At 60.6% G+C, this 12,380-nt stretch overlaps 7 protein-coding genes across 7 annotated transcripts in view; 3 read left to right on the top strand and 4 right to left on the bottom strand.

Moving 5' to 3' along the window:
* The window catches only part of POSPLADRAFT_1132760 (hypothetical protein), a gene marked incomplete at both ends in the record, with an annotated part of 3,673 nt that extends 2,918 nt beyond the window's left edge, over nucleotides 1–755 (top strand). Inside the window, one exon of the mRNA XM_024484252.1 lies at nucleotides 304–755. Coding sequence (XP_024343336.1) covers nucleotides 304–755 — 452 coding nt within the window. The remainder of the gene's footprint in view (nucleotides 1–303) is intronic.
* A 177-nt stretch (nucleotides 756–932) lies between these two features.
* Nucleotides 933–1,806, bottom strand: POSPLADRAFT_1053175 (hypothetical protein; the record flags this gene model as incomplete). Its single annotated transcript, XM_024480357.1, has 2 exons — nucleotides 933–1,199; nucleotides 1,225–1,806. The coding sequence occupies 2 exons, from the start codon at nucleotides 1,804–1,806 to the stop codon at nucleotides 933–935; spliced, it is 849 nt and encodes a 282-aa protein (XP_024343335.1).
* An 810-nt stretch (nucleotides 1,807–2,616) lies between these two features.
* On the bottom strand, nucleotides 2,617–3,602 carry POSPLADRAFT_1166555 (hypothetical protein). The gene is made up of 2 exons (XM_024487926.1): nucleotides 3,159–3,602; nucleotides 2,617–3,100 (listed from the first exon to the last, which is right to left on the bottom strand). Exons 1-2 carry the CDS (start codon nucleotides 3,510–3,512, stop codon nucleotides 2,771–2,773), a joined length of 684 nt encoding a protein of 227 aa, XP_024343334.1. The 5' UTR covers nucleotides 3,513–3,602; the 3' UTR covers nucleotides 2,617–2,770.
* A 1,200-nt stretch (nucleotides 3,603–4,802) lies between these two features.
* On the top strand, nucleotides 4,803–6,984 carry POSPLADRAFT_1043946 (hypothetical protein; the record flags this gene model as incomplete). Its single annotated transcript, XM_024478420.1, has 4 exons — nucleotides 4,803–4,877; nucleotides 4,936–4,998; nucleotides 5,059–6,393; nucleotides 6,448–6,984. The coding sequence occupies 4 exons, from the start codon at nucleotides 4,803–4,805 to the stop codon at nucleotides 6,982–6,984; spliced, it is 2,010 nt and encodes a 669-aa protein (XP_024343333.1).
* Nucleotides 6,985–7,271: 287 nt separating this feature from the next.
* POSPLADRAFT_1064791 (hypothetical protein) lies at nucleotides 7,272–9,958 on the top strand. Its single transcript, XM_024481848.1, has 12 exons — nucleotides 7,272–7,573; nucleotides 7,997–8,009; nucleotides 8,064–8,187; nucleotides 8,242–8,319; nucleotides 8,385–8,439; nucleotides 8,497–8,579; nucleotides 8,641–8,790; nucleotides 8,845–8,950; nucleotides 9,015–9,134; nucleotides 9,204–9,304; nucleotides 9,368–9,446; nucleotides 9,510–9,958. The coding sequence occupies exons 1-12, from the start codon at nucleotides 7,304–7,306 to the stop codon at nucleotides 9,690–9,692; spliced, it is 1,362 nt and encodes a 453-aa protein (XP_024343332.1). The 5' UTR covers nucleotides 7,272–7,303; the 3' UTR covers nucleotides 9,693–9,958.
* POSPLADRAFT_1132364 (hypothetical protein) lies at nucleotides 9,943–10,098 on the bottom strand (the record flags this gene model as incomplete). The annotated part of the gene is made up of 1 exon (XM_024484201.1): nucleotides 9,943–10,098. A coding segment is annotated over one exon (156 nt), but the record flags the coding sequence as incomplete, so codon positions are not given.
* A 494-nt stretch (nucleotides 10,099–10,592) lies between these two features.
* Nucleotides 10,593–10,955, bottom strand: POSPLADRAFT_1085711 (hypothetical protein; the record flags this gene model as incomplete). The annotated part of the gene is made up of 1 exon (XM_024483040.1): nucleotides 10,593–10,955. A coding segment is annotated over one exon (363 nt), but the record flags the coding sequence as incomplete, so codon positions are not given.
* Between the last annotated feature and the right edge of the window lie 1,425 nt (nucleotides 10,956–12,380).

Genomic DNA, 12,380 nt, shown 5'->3' with positions numbered 1-12,380 from the left:
ATGATAGCCGACCCACCGAAGCTGCAGCTGTCTATTGTTGAGTTTCTCTGGTTTGCGGACCCAGTGAAATTCTGTTCGTGGCTTCTCAGGATGCCTATCCCGCCCACACTGCGGTCGGTGGCGTTTCAACGTGTCATGCTCGCGGACGCACAGCTGGTGGGCATATTCCTGACCAAGCTTGGCCCCGGGCTACGGAATCTTCGTATTGGATGCCGATTTGACAAGGATCCGGCGATGACAAAGTGTACGTGTGACCCTTTCCCTCCAGCGATGTTCATAAGCTAAACGTATCATTTCCCATAGGCTTGAATAGACACATCGACTTGTCGCGTAATGAGGAACTGCGCTCGCTGCACCTTGTTATAGCGGATCTGCAGGACTACCTGATGCCGTGGGTGCCTGCGATCCTGGCTCAAATAAAGCATGTGCCTTTACGGTGGCTAACGTTGGAGGTATGGCTGGACAACGGGCTACAGCTAGTCAGCGATGACTGGGTCGAAATTGTGGCGCTTTTGGACAATGAGTGGGTTGCCACGCTGGAAGAGGTGATAATCATGCATCGTGGGAATCTCCCCATAAGGTATACGAATGCATCGTGGACATGGCGGTTCCCTGGCCTCGTAAAACGCGGTGTCTTACGCGTTCGAGACTGCTCGCCGCTCCTTGCCGAGAAATTGAAACCGTCGCCACAGCACGACGACCCCAGAGGCATTTCTCCTCTTGGGTCCCAATTAAAACCACTTTGTGTCGATTAGATTGCCTGCCTTCTATTGTGATATAATGACATAGTATGTACATCCAATGACCGCCCTTACACGAGTGCCAGAGCTCTGCGTGTAAGTAAAGCTACAGTCTCATCTATGGGCGCGGTGAGGCATGGGCGCAGCCTTGGGCCTTGCATGTCATGAAGCAGCTGCAAGGCGTTAGCTCCATCACCTGATCCTCCCCGCGAGGAACGGCGAGACGTCCGTGACGCGCAGCACATGTCTCCTCGCGAGCTCCGGAAACCGGTTCTCCAACGACCCCGTCGTAATTTTCATGCTGAGGTCGCCGCGGTACATGACCAGCACCTCCCGCACGCCCGCAAAGCACGGCTGGTCGAGCAGCGCGGCGACCGCGTCCCACCACGGGCTGGCGAGCTGCCGCCCGTCGTTCAGCCACATCTCGAACGTCAGCCGCTCCAGCGGCGCGCCCGTCGCCTGGCGCAGGAGCACGGGCACCCACGGTCGGCGGGGCGGGCATGCGAAAGAGCCACGCGGCGAAGCGCGCGGGGTCCGCGTGGCGCATGAGCTCGACGGCGTGGAGCGCGAGGCGAGGCGGGCAGCGGCGTGCGCTGTTGCGCCGCTCGTCGGCGCCGAAGCCCCAGGAGACGAGGTCGAGCGAGACCGGGCGGCGCGGCGACGAGCGTCTCGAAGGCGCGGAGCGTCGGGAAGGCGCAGCCGGCGAAGGCGAGCGTGCGGACGCGGGCGAAGCGCCGGAGCGTGGTGGAGAAGGGCACGCGATGGGGGACCTGCTGGAACGCGATGCGCTTGAAGCGCGGGGTGTGCAGGCGCGGGAGCGCATGCGCGGGGATCGTGCGCATGGCCCGGGGGGGCGGGTGTCCCTGGCGAACCCGTTGGTGCGCTCGTGGAAGCAGAGCTCGCGGACGAGGCGGACGAGGCGGGCGGTCTTGGCGACGCGCTGGATGAAGCGTGTGTGGACTGCGGAGATTGTTATGGTGATGGAGTGGAAGATATGACATTGGATGCGCATGCGCCACCGCGGGGATGCGCGTGCGCCACCGCGGGGATGCGAGGGAGTATGCATGCAGTGTCTCTGCAGTCTGCAATGCCGGGTTTCAGATGTGAATAGTCGACATGAAAGAAGGAGCATTTCATGCCACATACAATAGACGAGACATGGAACTAGGACCGTCATCCCGGTTGATCGCAGGTTTGTATCCGCTAGTGGGTGATACCAATGTAGGAACTAGAGCAGCACAGTGTGCAACGTCCCCTTCTTATGCAGGTGCAAGAAAGCAGCACACGAGCCATGCTTCAGTACAGCCCGCCGCCACAGCTACGAAAGATCACCAAAACGTTCGATCCGACGAAAGGCTCATCCTCGACATGCGCGCGCACAACAAAACGCGGATTAGGCGGTTAGCCCCCGGGGGAGAGCTCCTTCGCACAAGTGCACTGGCCGTCGTGCCCGCACGGAATCGGTGGCGAAGCTCTTGCGGGGGAATTTGGCGATCAGAGGTCTGTCAGGAAGGTCAGTGTGGCGGCGCTATGGCCGGCGGACCTGCCGCGAGTTGTATGGCTGCCTCCGCCACAGAGGCCTCGTGCAAGTTGCCATCACAGATGCACAACAGAACTGGCGGTTGACGTCGTGAGGATGTTGTGCCATTGTTTGCGAGCGGAAGGATAGCCATGGAGTTACATAGCTGTGGCGACGACAGTCGCAATTAACGTGTGGCGCTCAGTGCAAAGGCAAATTGACCATATGGGGTATGTGGCGGTCCGATCGATCATGGTGCCGTTTACCTCCCGGTCGATAGCATATGTTAATCTTGGGATCCCCGCACAGCTTGCTGCAAGACCTATTCGCGAGCGCTGTGGACAGTGGTTCATTGCAGGCTACAACATATTTTGAGAATATCGATGACAATACACGCCCGATTCGCAGGACGCTCCGCTGAAGTACATATGTGCGGGTCACAAACCGGGTGTAGGCTGTTGTACAACGTCGCGATCCTTCTCAAGTCCATCATACACAGTGCAGCTCCGCCTCATGCTCGCTTCTCCGCCTCCTTCTCGACCTTGCTCGCGCCCGATGCCACCTGCGCGGCGGCCTCGCGCTTCGTCTCGTCCACCTTGCTCTTGCCATAGCCGAACCAGCTCCCGAGCCACGCGCCCCAGCTCTGCGTCGCCTGCTTCGCGCCCTCGGCAGCCGCCTTCGCGCGCGCCTCGGCCTCCTCCACCGTGTGTGCGGCGGCGGTGTACGTGTTCCCGACGGACGTCATGGCCGCGTCGTACTGCCTCTCGACCGTGCTCCGCGCGCCGTTCACGTAGTCGTTCGTCTTCGCGCGCGCCTCATTGACCTTCTCCGTCCCCGAGGCCTGTCAACGCCCCGCATCCGTCGCTGGATCTCACTGCGGAGGGCACATCACCACGCACCTTCAGCTGATCGTACCCCTTCTCGCCCTCGCGGACGGTGTCCTGCACGGTGCGCTTGCCCGCGGCGGTGAGCTCGCGCGCCTTCGCGAGCGCCTCCTCCTGGTCTGCCTTGCGCTTCGCGTGGATGTCGGGCTGGCCCTCGCGCATGTAGTACCAGCCGCCGACGGCGGCGGCGGTGCCGCCCACGAGCAGCCAGAAGGTCGAGCCGGAGCCCTTGGGGGTCGGCACGTCGGACGGCTCGGGCGAGTCGGTGGGCTGTGTGGGGTTGGGGATCGTCGCGTACGTGCGCGGGGCGAGGGCGGGGGCTCTGAGCGAGGCAGCGAGGGCGCGTGAGCGCAGGATGGATGAGGCCATGGTGATGAGGATTGGTGTGGTTGACTACGGATGGAAATGTAATTGGGTGTGTGGGATGGGAGTGTGCGGGCGGTGGTTGTAAAAGGAAACGAGCACGGGCACGCCCTTTTCATGTGTGCTGCAACCCTGTGACGACACACCCCAAGTGACGTCAACCTCAGTTCGCACGTGCCTCCCGCGACGCATCTCAAGCCTCGCCTCCAACAGGCTACTACAGTCGCCGATAATCAGGCTATGGCAACAAGCAGCGCTCCAGGCAACCCGTTGAAGGACAAGTGGGGTTCAAATGGCAGGCACGCAATATGGCGGATATACACGAGGATCTCCCTCTGGTGAAAGAGCTCATTCATAGAATAGAAGCATTCACCGTTCTCGACTTGCAACCCTTGGTACTCGTGCAGAATCCCATCCTGCCCGCGTTGACGCAGGGGCCATGCTTCCCATCGCAGTTGTGCGAAGACTTGAAAACTCGGGTCGCATCTGCACACTCGGCACGCGTTCTTGCCGCCTTTGCCCTGGCGCGCTAGAACGCACGCAGCGGTCGACGTATTGGTTGCTCGCGGACGAGAGAAGGTGATCTTTCTAGCGCATTGGCGCACATAGCGGTGCACAAGGATCAAAAGATCATCGTTAACTTCCCCAAACTTCAAAGTCGTCGATGCAGCAAGCAGTAAGTTGCATGCCCATTGGCGCGTGACGGCAAGCGTGTGCGACCTGTTCCGCACGTGACTGGATTGGAAGTGCGACGCGACGCGTCGCGCTCAGGGCGATTGGACGTCGAGTCAAATACTCACAAGAATACCTCAGCTCGGCGCTGGCCCATTCTCGGATTCTGACTGCCCCGATTGGCACGCTTGACGTCCGCGGCCGCGATCCACGCTCCCTACGTCAATACGATAGCTTAGCTCTGTCTCGCTACACGTGATGCCTACACTCTCTACTTATACCTCGCTCCCTCGCTCCCCATTTCTCTCCTCAGTCGTTGTACCACCCCGGCTGAGGTATGTTCATCTCGTCCTATTTCCCGTACCAGTACTGATTCGATGTATAGTCATAGACTTACGAGATTCGGTACAGGTTCCTAAACCCATCAGCATCTCTTGGCCATGATGAGATCGGCAAGCCTAGGGCGCTTCAAGCTAGGAACAAACACTAGTACTGCAGGGGATCTACGAGCCCAGCCTCCGAGTCGGAGCGCCCCATAGCCGTGTCGCCGCGGCGATCCTCCCATCAATCCTCACTCCGTCCTTAAGAAGTTGGACTCTCTCAAACGTCCTCATATACTTCGACATGGTACGCGGTCTGGAAAGGGCCCGCGAGCTGCATGACGCCCTCCAGGTTGCAGCGGATGCGAAGGATCTCAATGTAAGCCTTTCCAAAACCCGAATGTCCGTGTGCCATACACTGAGAGATCGACGTCCAGGAAGTGAAACGACTCCTCATCTGCATCAGAGACGAGGTCGAGTGGTCCTTCCCCCTCTCCGAGGTACGTGTGTTCACATGCAGATGAAGCGGCGGGCATGTGCTCATGCCTTTCCTGCTCTAGCGGGTGCATTTACCAAGGTTGGTTTCCTCCGTTCAAGCCAACGTTCTTCGAGGAGATGCAGCACTCGTTGAACTGGCGAGGGCGGTGCACGCCAAGCTGGAAGCGCAGAAACACGTCACCCCAGAGAACGTCGCCGAGCGTTGGTGGACGGAACCGGAGCTGGTCGGCTCTCAACCTGAGGCTGTGACGCTGCTCTTTCGTGATGCCACGGCCGACTACGAGGCGTTTGGGGAGCAGGAGATCTGGGCAGACGAGGCCGTCGAGGCAAGCGTGGATGAGCCTGTCCTCAACGCCCTCCTGCGCTTCCGCGTCCGCACGAACAGGAAGTACAGGCATCCCTTCCGACCCACGCTCAACTTTGACGTCGTGCTTCCGGGGGCGGGAGAGGCTGCGCCCAAACGCGTGAACATCAACGACTGCGACGCGCTGCTCGTCAAGGACGTCCTCGGCCGCCTGGGGGCCGAGCCCTCGCCCGTCGTGCGGTACGTACGTAACGACCGTCAAAACATGGAGGCGGACATGTTCACTATCAACTCGGTGCCGCCATGGAAGAGAGAGCTGCCGGGCTGGTTCCCCCCCGCGCCCGCCTCCTGGCTGACGCCCGCCCCCCCGCGCTCCTTCGCGGACCCGTCTGTCGTCGCCGAAAACGGGACGATCGTGTACAAGCAGGCGCCGCTGCTGCACTACCCCGGGGACGGCCGCAACATCCTCCCCGGCATGGCGGCCCCGCCCGCCGTCGCCACGCACCTCTACGTGCCCGTGCACGCGTGGGGAGAGACCACCACGTACGCCATGCTGGGCCCCGAGGACTGCGTGCGGCCGGCCGACAGGCTCGTGGTGCCGCTCACGGACGCGCAGGCGCGCAGCGTGCTGGGGCGCACCATTCAGTTCTCGACGGCGCCGCTGCCCGACGACGCGCACGCGGACGGCGGCCCGCCGGCGAAGCGGCGCAAGAAGGAGGCGGGCGGACGCCGCACGGGGCTCCCGCGGCAGACCACCGCGGCGTGGGGGTACGACCCCGCGGCGCGCGTGCTGCACTGCATGTACCCGGCCGGGTGGGCGGGCACGGAGCTCTTGCTGGACGTGGGCGAGCCGGGCTGGCACTGCGAGTACGGGGCGTCTCGGCGCGATGCGTTTGCGGTAAATAAGCACCACGCGTACTGGCTCGGCGTCGTCAGCTCTCCGGAGGACCGGCGGCTGGCGGCGTTGGGCGCGGCGCTGCAGGGACCGGGTGAGGGCGGTGCTAGTCGCGAGCAGGAGGGGGAGGTGAAGAAGATCGACATCGATGCGCTTGCGGCGTCTTTGAACGTCTCCGAGGCGACGCGGGTCTTTGAGGTGCGTGTTTGCTGCTCTGCATGCTCGGCGCGCGCTGGCTCACCCTGCGGGTAGGTCCTCGACGACGATGAGATGCTGCTGGGCGATGTGCAGCTAGCGAAAGGCGACTTGGACTTTGAGTGCGTGATCGAGGGACTGAAGCCGGGCGTGTGGCGCAGTGCCGTGTCCGTCGCGGGCGACGACCGCTTCACCGAGGTCCGGCTGCTCTGGGCAATGCCGGGCAGGGTGGATTACGGGGCGCCGGCGGCGCTCGCGTCGGATACCATAGGCGGTGGATCTGGAGAAAGCGGGGCCGGTGCGGGGCCGTGGGAGAAGATCGGGTCATACAGCATCGATTCTGGGAGCACTGGGGCGATCATGCGGTCTGTGCTCGACGGCGACGTGCTCACGGACGACGACATCGACGTGGAGAGCGCGCTCGAGATGCTGATGGACCTTGCGCTCGACGGCAACGTGGGGGGTGGCTGTCCGGCCGTCCCGGGCGGCGTGGTGTTCATGGGCGACGATGGGGGTTATGCGGTGCTCGGGCGGAAGGACGGGCAAGGGTCGATTGTTGCTGTGGCGATCAGGATGCCTGCGTTTTCGGAGTAGCTGAGGGTTGTTAGTCGTTCCAAGATTACATACTTCACTTCATGGACCTCTGATTGCAAGCACAGGAAGAGCGAGACTAACCTAGCATGTGCGCATTTTTGTTCATAGGAGATGCAGCATGGCGTATGTTCACCGGTCAACGCAGTAATAGTGCCAGTATGTACTTTCCCTGGATGTGCTCACTGCTCACTGCCGCTATACATGACGAGCGCTACATCAGACGCCCACGGCGATCAGATACGTCATATAGGGTCATCACTGCTCATCGTCGATCGCCTCGCCGTCGCCGCTCTTCTCCCTCCCCCCACCGTCCCTCGCCATGGCCTCCATCGACGAGCGCGAGCCTCTCCTCTCCGCACAGCCCAACCTCGCCCGCGACACCGATGTCGGCGAGCACGCAGCCAAGGATGCGCACCACCGCCGCGCAACCACGGTGCGCGCCGTCGTCTACGGTGTCGTCACGGCCGCCTTCATCGTTGCCATCGCCTGCATGCTGTTCTTCTGGGACAAGATCGGACACGCAGTAGGTGCGCTTCCGGGGAACCCGGATGACGCAGCGAGGAGGCTCCTGCAGTCTGCGCCCGTCATCGTGAGTCCATATGTATTACGGCCTGGAACTGTCTGCTGCGAATGTACGGCTACAGAATACAGGGTGCGGATGGTGCGTAGCTGCGATCTCATGTAAGTTGGTGGGGAGCTGGAGGGGTACGGGAGAGTGCGCTCTCCCGCCCCTGACCAGGCTGCCAGATTAGTGCATTTCCTGCGTGATCGGTCAGCCGAGGGCGGATGCAAACCGAAAGGGAAATGACTTGGTACGTCGCACACCCTCACTGTTCGGCACGCGGGTCGAGCAGAGGATGTTCGCGCGCATGTGCGAATGCGCGCACCCGACGCGGCGGGTGACGTCCTACTGCTGGCGATAGTGCCCGCGCCGATTAGACTTGCATAGCGGATTTTGGACCCGAGTAAACACCCTATTCGCTAGCAGTATGCTTATCGCCTCTCTTCATAGGACGGACACATCGGTACGTCTTCTTGTTTTGCTTGTGCGCTGGACTCATGCTTAAATGCTCTTGTAGATCTGCCAGAGTTTGCGCGCACGGTATACGGCAACAATATCTCTGCATTTGACCTCAACCAGCCCACCCTCGGCCATGTTGATATCCCCCGTCTCAAACAGGGGCAAGTAGGCGGATTCTTCTGGTACGCCCTTTATCCTGGACGACTTCGATCTCGTCGATGACACACCGGCGGCAGGTCTGTATACACTGCATGTCCCGCCCACGCGGGCCTCGACGACGGCGAGGATTTCTTGAATTCTACATGGCGTGTACGGTGAGTCCCAGCGCAGGGAACACTCTAGATAGAGATAATTGCTAAATCCATTTGGCTTTCGCCAGGGACACGCTTGAGCAGATAGATGTTGCAAAGCTGCTTATCGAGAGATACTCAGACGTGAGTGACTCACCCACTGGACCATTATATGGGCTCATAGTCTATATGTCGCTACAGACCTTTCAGCTCGCATTGACCACGGATGATGTAAAATATGCAGCCAAGCAGGCTAAAATCGCGAGCTTGCTCGGCGTGGAGGGGCGAGTCCCACCAGCTCCAGTGCATCGGCACACGACGTGACTCACCTTTTGGACCTTGTAGAGGACACCAGCTCGGAAACTCCCTTGCGGTGCTGCGCCAATACTACGAGCTCGGTGTGCGCTACGTGACGCTCACGCACATGTGCAACAACGCCTTTGCCGACTCCGGCGGATACCTCGAGCCCATCAAGACGAAGTGGGGCGGACTCAGGTGCGCTGTGCCGCCATATGTCTCGTACTGAAGCTGAAATAATGCCCGGTCTAGTCCCATCGGCTACAAGCTGATTGAGGAGATGAACCGCTTGGGCATGCTTGTCGACCTCAGCCACACGTCAGACGATACTGCGCGGCAGGCGCTGAAGCACACCAAGGTTCGTCAGACGTCTTTTGATGTGCATGAAGGCATGCGGTTTACTCGCGTTCACCTGCGTACAGGCACCCGTCATCTGGTCGCACTCGTCTGCGCGCGCGGTGCACCCAATCGCGCGGAATGTGCCGGACGACGTCCTCGAGATGGTTGGCACGTCGGAGGACAAGGTGGATGCGGTCATCATGGTGCGTTATACACAACACCTCATGTTGGCGCGCGTGAGCTTACCCGTGTGTATGTTGTGGCTATGCTAGGTGAACTTCGCACCGCAGTTTGTCGCGCCCCCGGGTAAGGCGGATGTGAAGGCCGTCGCGGACCACATTGACCACATTGCGAGCATCACCGGGAAGCAGCAGTACGTCTGTCGCCATCATCATGCCCTCGTTGGTTTCTAATGATGACACCCCCGCACGCCTAGCGTCGGCCTCGGTAGCGACTACGACGGCATCGATTCGACGCCGGTTGGGCTTGAGGACGTCTCCAAGTACCCTGCACTCGTGAGCTCCATCCTTCTCCTGCGTCCCGTTCCTCCTCGCGCATATGGCTGACGGTGCGCACAGATCGCGGAGATGTACAGCCGCGGGTGGAACCGCTTCGACCTCGCGGGCCTGACGAGTCGGAACTTGCTGCGCGTCATGGCGGGGGCGGAGCGCGCTGCTGCAGAGCTGCGTGCAGCGGGTGCGACGCCTGCGATGGATGTGTATGACAAGCGAACGGACCTGCCGAGGAGGCAGGAATTTTGAGCATGTCGCTGAGAGAAGGCGAAGAAGGCAGGCGCCATTGGCCACCAGCCATGACTAAGACTTGAAGCAGAGAGGCTCGACTGAGACACCCGCGAAACCCCGCACCACATGCAGCTCCCGTTGGTCTGTGTTTTGTGTTCTCCTTGTTTTTACTTATGATGATACTGCTGTTGCATGCTGCGATTCGATATGTATTGGCATGACGAGCAAGATGCTACAAACACGTAGTTCTGTTGTCGGTTCTAGCTATCTATTCTGTTACATCGACTGGGTTCCAGCTTATGGCCCCAGCTTTGGCCCTGTCGAACGCGTCAAGGCGTGCCACGTCCTCGTCAAGCTCGAGGTTGAAGAGAGCTGTATTTGAATGGACGCGTGCAGGTTGAGAAGACTTCGCTAGTGGCATGAACTCCCTACGCTGTAAGGGTTTCGTGGTTCGTGGTTCGCTCGGCCCCTCAGCTCAGGCGCATGGCAGACCTTGCTGGCGATGTCATGTTCCGTGAAGTTAGAATGATGATGATGATGATGATGATGATGAATTCAGAATTTATATACCGCAACAAGCAAACACTGAGGTGCTAAGACGCAGCGGGCCCCGCCGGCCCGCGAATCGCGGGTAGCAGCGCCCCTGTCGTGGGAGTAGTCTACGGGGTATGGCAGCAGAGTGATGGAGTGATATACGGGACTCGTATGCGGGCATGGGTGTCTATGGATGGTGCGAGACGATTGTAGTGTCCGGGACGTGAAACACAAGGATACATAGGAAAGGAAAAGAAAGAATTAGGGAAAAGAAAAGAGGAGAGGGGGGAAGCCAAGATCGCTCCCAGGTGACCCTCCAGCGGGCGTCGCCTACGCCCCGCAGTCTTCATCGTCAGAGTGCGCCACCTCGCCGACCGCACCAGCCTCGTCGCCAGGGTCGTCATCCGCCGCGTCCTCGGCGTCCTGCGCCTCCGTCGCCTCCTCCGCAGGGGCGGGGCGGGGCGGGCCCGTCTTCGTGAAGGCCCCGCTGCGCGCGATGAACGTCGCGAGCGCTGTGATCCCGTCTTTGGTGCCCAAGATGGTGGGCAGGTCGATCGTCCGGCTCGCCGCCCGGAGGACGTGCCGGTGCGGCGCGTACCGGGGGCAGTCCTGGAGAATATGGGCGCGTGTCTGGGTGGGATGGCCACAAGGGCAGTCATCGGGCTCAGCGGGAAGGAACTGGTGGTAGTACTCGCCTATAAAGCAGTGGCCAGTGCGGCACTGAAGCACTTGCCCAAATACGTCCTGCGCAAGATGTCGGAAGTGGGAACGGGGACGGTCGCGCGCGGGGAGGCGGTCCGCAGTGGCGAAGCGGCCAGTCGGCCTCGTAGGCGTCCATTCAGCGAGCCATGCAAGGTGAGCACGCTCCCGAGCTTCGCGGAGCGCGCTCGCCCGCGATGCACGCTGGTGGGGGGCATCGAGCTCCGTAGCTTCCTTGGCGAGTTGGTCAGCGAGTTCATTGCCCCTGATACCCTGGTGGCCCGGGGTCCACTCGAGATTAACGGTATGGCGTGGGTCGGTGTCGAGGAAGTCGAGGATGAGCTGCCGGAAAATGCGGGAATAACCCTGGGCCATGCTTGTCTTAGCCTCGAAAATGGCTGAGATGGCAGAAGTATTGTCAGCAAAAAAGTGGAGGTGGTGGATTGCAATGGCATGCAGTTGTGCAGCATACGTGGTGGCATCACGCACGGCCCAGGCAAGGCCGGCCATCTCAGTGTCGTAGACCTCGGAGTGGCGGCTCATAGCGATGCGGCAGCTGAATAGCATATAGTCATGGTAGAGGGCAACATGGCTAGCCCCAGTCCTGCGACACCCAGCATGGTCAGTCATAAGCAAGCCATCAGAGTAGAGAAGAACAGTGTGAGGGGAGTGGTTAAGAGTAAGCAACTTAGCGGAGTGAGCAGCAGCGGCATCTTCCTTTGAGACACCACAACATGCAGGCTGGATGGTAAGCCTGCCGGCAAAGTCAGCAGGAGTGCAACACCATGGTGGCAGAGCCAGGGGCTCGAGGCACTCGTTAGAGGGGTCGGTGAGCGCGGCAAGACGGTGGAGCCACATAGATAAGGGGGCGGTGTGACACCGGGCGGTAACACCGCGGTGTGGGGGGCGAGGGGGCCGGGAAGCATTGGCCGGCAGCGGGCCCCATGTGTTGGGGAGGCGCTGGAGGATCGGGCTGTAGAGGCTGAGTTTATTGAGTCAAATGGCAGCGTGTTCTTTGGTGAGGTTGAGATGATGGCGAATGGGAGAAATGGCGGCCTCAATCTCCAGTGCGGTGATCTGGGTGGTGCAGAAGGCGGCGCAGATCAAGCGGAGTGCCCAATGTTGCACCTTCTCGAGGGTGTTTTCGTGTTTCTTCTTGCCGCGCCACCACGTGGGGCTTGCATAGGTCATGATAGGGTGGACACAAACCGTGTACAGCATGTGAGTGTGTTCCTGGGAGAGGCCGCGAACAGTGTTAGCAAGCATACCCATGCCGTTCACAGCCCGTTCTGCGCGCCTGGCCATCTGCTTGACATGGTAATCACAGGTCAATCTGTGGTCCAGATAGACACCAAGCCATTTAGTAGCGTCCATTGCGGAGATGACAACCTCGGTGCCATTCTCGCCAGGCAGCGTGATTGATGGGGAGTCGTGTGCAGTGCAGCGCCGCAAGGAGTAGTGCATGAGCTCCCG

The sequence above is a fragment of the Postia placenta genome (assembly GCF_002117355.1).
Source record: "Postia placenta MAD-698-R-SB12 unplaced genomic scaffold POSPLAscaffold_2, whole genome shotgun sequence".
NCBI classification, from domain to species: Eukaryota; Fungi; Basidiomycota; class Agaricomycetes; order Polyporales; family Adustoporiaceae; genus Rhodonia; species Rhodonia placenta.
The sequence above is the reverse complement of the archived record's forward strand: the minus strand, read 5'-3'. Positions and strand labels throughout refer to the sequence as shown.

What these genes read in the sequence shown, in the direction of transcription:
- POSPLADRAFT_1064791 (XM_024481848.1), top strand. Translation starts at nt 7,304, where the DNA reads ATGGCCTCCATCGACGAGCGCGAGCCTCTCCTCTCCGCACAGCCCAAC. An exon ending in CAAGTAGGCGGATTCTTCTG is followed by an intron (nt 8,188 to 8,241) that starts GTACGCCCTTTA and finishes CACCGGCGGCAG; the next exon opens with GTCTGTATACACTGCATGTC. An exon ending in TTATCGAGAGATACTCAGAC is followed by an intron (nt 8,440 to 8,496) that starts GTGAGTGACTCA and finishes ATGTCGCTACAG; the next exon opens with ACCTTTCAGCTCGCATTGAC.
- POSPLADRAFT_1166555 (XM_024487926.1), bottom strand. Translation starts at nt 3,512, where the DNA reads ATGGCCTCATCCATCCTGCGCTCACGCGCCCTCGCTGCCTCGCTCAGA. An exon ending in AGGGGTACGATCAGCTGAAG is followed by an intron (nt 3,101 to 3,158) that starts GTGCGTGGTGAT and finishes GGGCGTTGACAG; the next exon opens with GCCTCGGGGACGGAGAAGGT.